The sequence below is a fragment of the Sinocyclocheilus grahami genome, unplaced genomic scaffold, assembly GCF_001515645.1.
Source record: "Sinocyclocheilus grahami isolate Dianchi unplaced genomic scaffold, SAMN03320097.WGS_v1.1 scaffold34695.1, whole genome shotgun sequence".
Lineage (NCBI taxonomy): Eukaryota > Metazoa > Chordata > Actinopteri > Cypriniformes > Cyprinidae > Sinocyclocheilus > Sinocyclocheilus grahami.
The window spans coordinates 1-1,619 of NW_015522215.1; the positions used below are offsets into that span (position 1 = coordinate 1).

General features: G+C 41.7%; 1 protein-coding gene across 1 annotated transcript; it reads right to left on the reverse strand.

Moving 5' to 3' along the window:
* Positions 1–14: 14 nt before the first annotated feature.
* On the reverse strand, positions 15–1,613 carry LOC107580499 (sickle tail protein-like). The gene is made up of 2 exons (XM_016266188.1): positions 1,547–1,613; positions 15–600 (listed from the first exon to the last, which is right to left on the reverse strand). The coding sequence occupies exon 2, from the start codon at positions 508–510 to the stop codon at positions 103–105; it is 408 nt and encodes a 135-aa protein (XP_016121674.1). The 5' UTR covers positions 511–600; positions 1,547–1,613; the 3' UTR covers positions 15–102.
* Between the last annotated feature and the right edge of the window lie 6 nt (positions 1,614–1,619).

The window sequence follows — 1,619 nt, forward strand, 5'->3', positions numbered from 1 at the left end:
TGTTCAAAAATAAACAATTAAAAAAAAATGAATCAAAGTAAAATCAGGAGAAACTCCACCTCATTAAGAGATACATAAATGGTTGCGAAGCAGCGAAGCATTCTACGCAGCATCTTTGGCGACAGTTACCGTGGGAATAGCTGATTTACTGGCACTCCCGTTGTGTGGCCGACTGTAGCTGGTGAAGCTGGGTGTGTGAATGGTACGGATACTCTTCACACTCTGACTCAACATAGTCGGGGATAAAGGGGAGTGGTAACAGGAAGAGGAAGAGGAAGAGGAGGAGGAAGGTCGACCATTTTGTGTCTGTGTGGGAATAGAGAGGCCTTTAGTGCTGTGAGTGGGAGGGGCAAATTTTAAAGAACCATTAGAAACAGAGGGGATATGAGAGGAAGGGGTGGAACTGGATCGAGGAGGGATAGAGGATTTGCTAGTGGGAAGGGAAGAAGATAAAAGAGAAGAAGAATTAACAATATTAGTAGAATCAGACTGGGACAAGCCTTTTCCCATACTAGAGGAAAAAGCAGGAATTTTAGAAGCAGGCACGGTAGGAGAAGTGGATTTGGGATCTCCTCCAGATCTCTTAGCACTTCCATTAGCCTGCAAACAAAGATGCCAAAACACACTGATTGTCAACATAGGGAATTTATGATTAAAATATGCAAAATTTCTAGGCATGTTTTAAATCATTCCACTGGGATCTACAGTTAATCATGACATATTATCAAAGATAGAAACTACATATATAAATTAACTATCTGTCTTGAGGGTGAGAATATAGAAAAATATACATTTAAGTAGATTGTAAGAAGGAAAGGAGAGTGAAGGTGAGGGACAGTAGGATTGTAAGTTATAGAGTGAGTAATGCGCAGAGTGAGTGCAACCAACCAGTAGTCATAACCAAAGGAGGCTCCAGGAGGAATAGAGGAGGTACAATTTGGGAAAACATCCACAGGATAATGGGGACTTAGTGGATTTGTGGACCCTGGGCAGTGAGGCTAGGGTTTGCAGATTCCTCCAAGAGGTAAACAGGGAAAGGGTCCAAAAATGGGATAAACAGAGAAGCATCCTGGCTTACAAAGGAAGTTGAAGTGTCACAGGCACTGGAGTGTGTAGGGGTTAGATTTCAGTGGATTTTAGTTAAAGAGACCCTAGTCTAAGCATTTGATAATGTTAGGTAAGCAGTGGCTGTGGTGTTTATATATCTTTCTTTACCTATTATAAATTAGTTTGTCCTTTACAGCGCCAAAGCCACAAGCAAAGCAAACATGCAGAAGCATTTGATGGTATTATAAAATAACAGTCAGTTGCCTTCGGTCACAGCCATTCAAAAAATGTAGCAGGAAAAAACATCAACATTTCAAAGAATGGTTTCGGCACTAGGCCTTTAACCAAAGAAGGGTTTGTTCGGTTTTATCAGGTTTTTGTTAGTTCTTTTCCCTCTCAATACAAGCCCTGCAAAAACTGACTTTCCTCTCGAGAATTTAGTCTATGGCTTGGTGTGTGTATTTTTCTGACTGGACAAGTGGTCCTATGATAAGACTACCTGGCGGAACTGCCTCTGAGAGTCCTGTAGCTTTTGCGGTTTTGTTGCCCTCTCTTTCTCTGAGGTGCCCGGT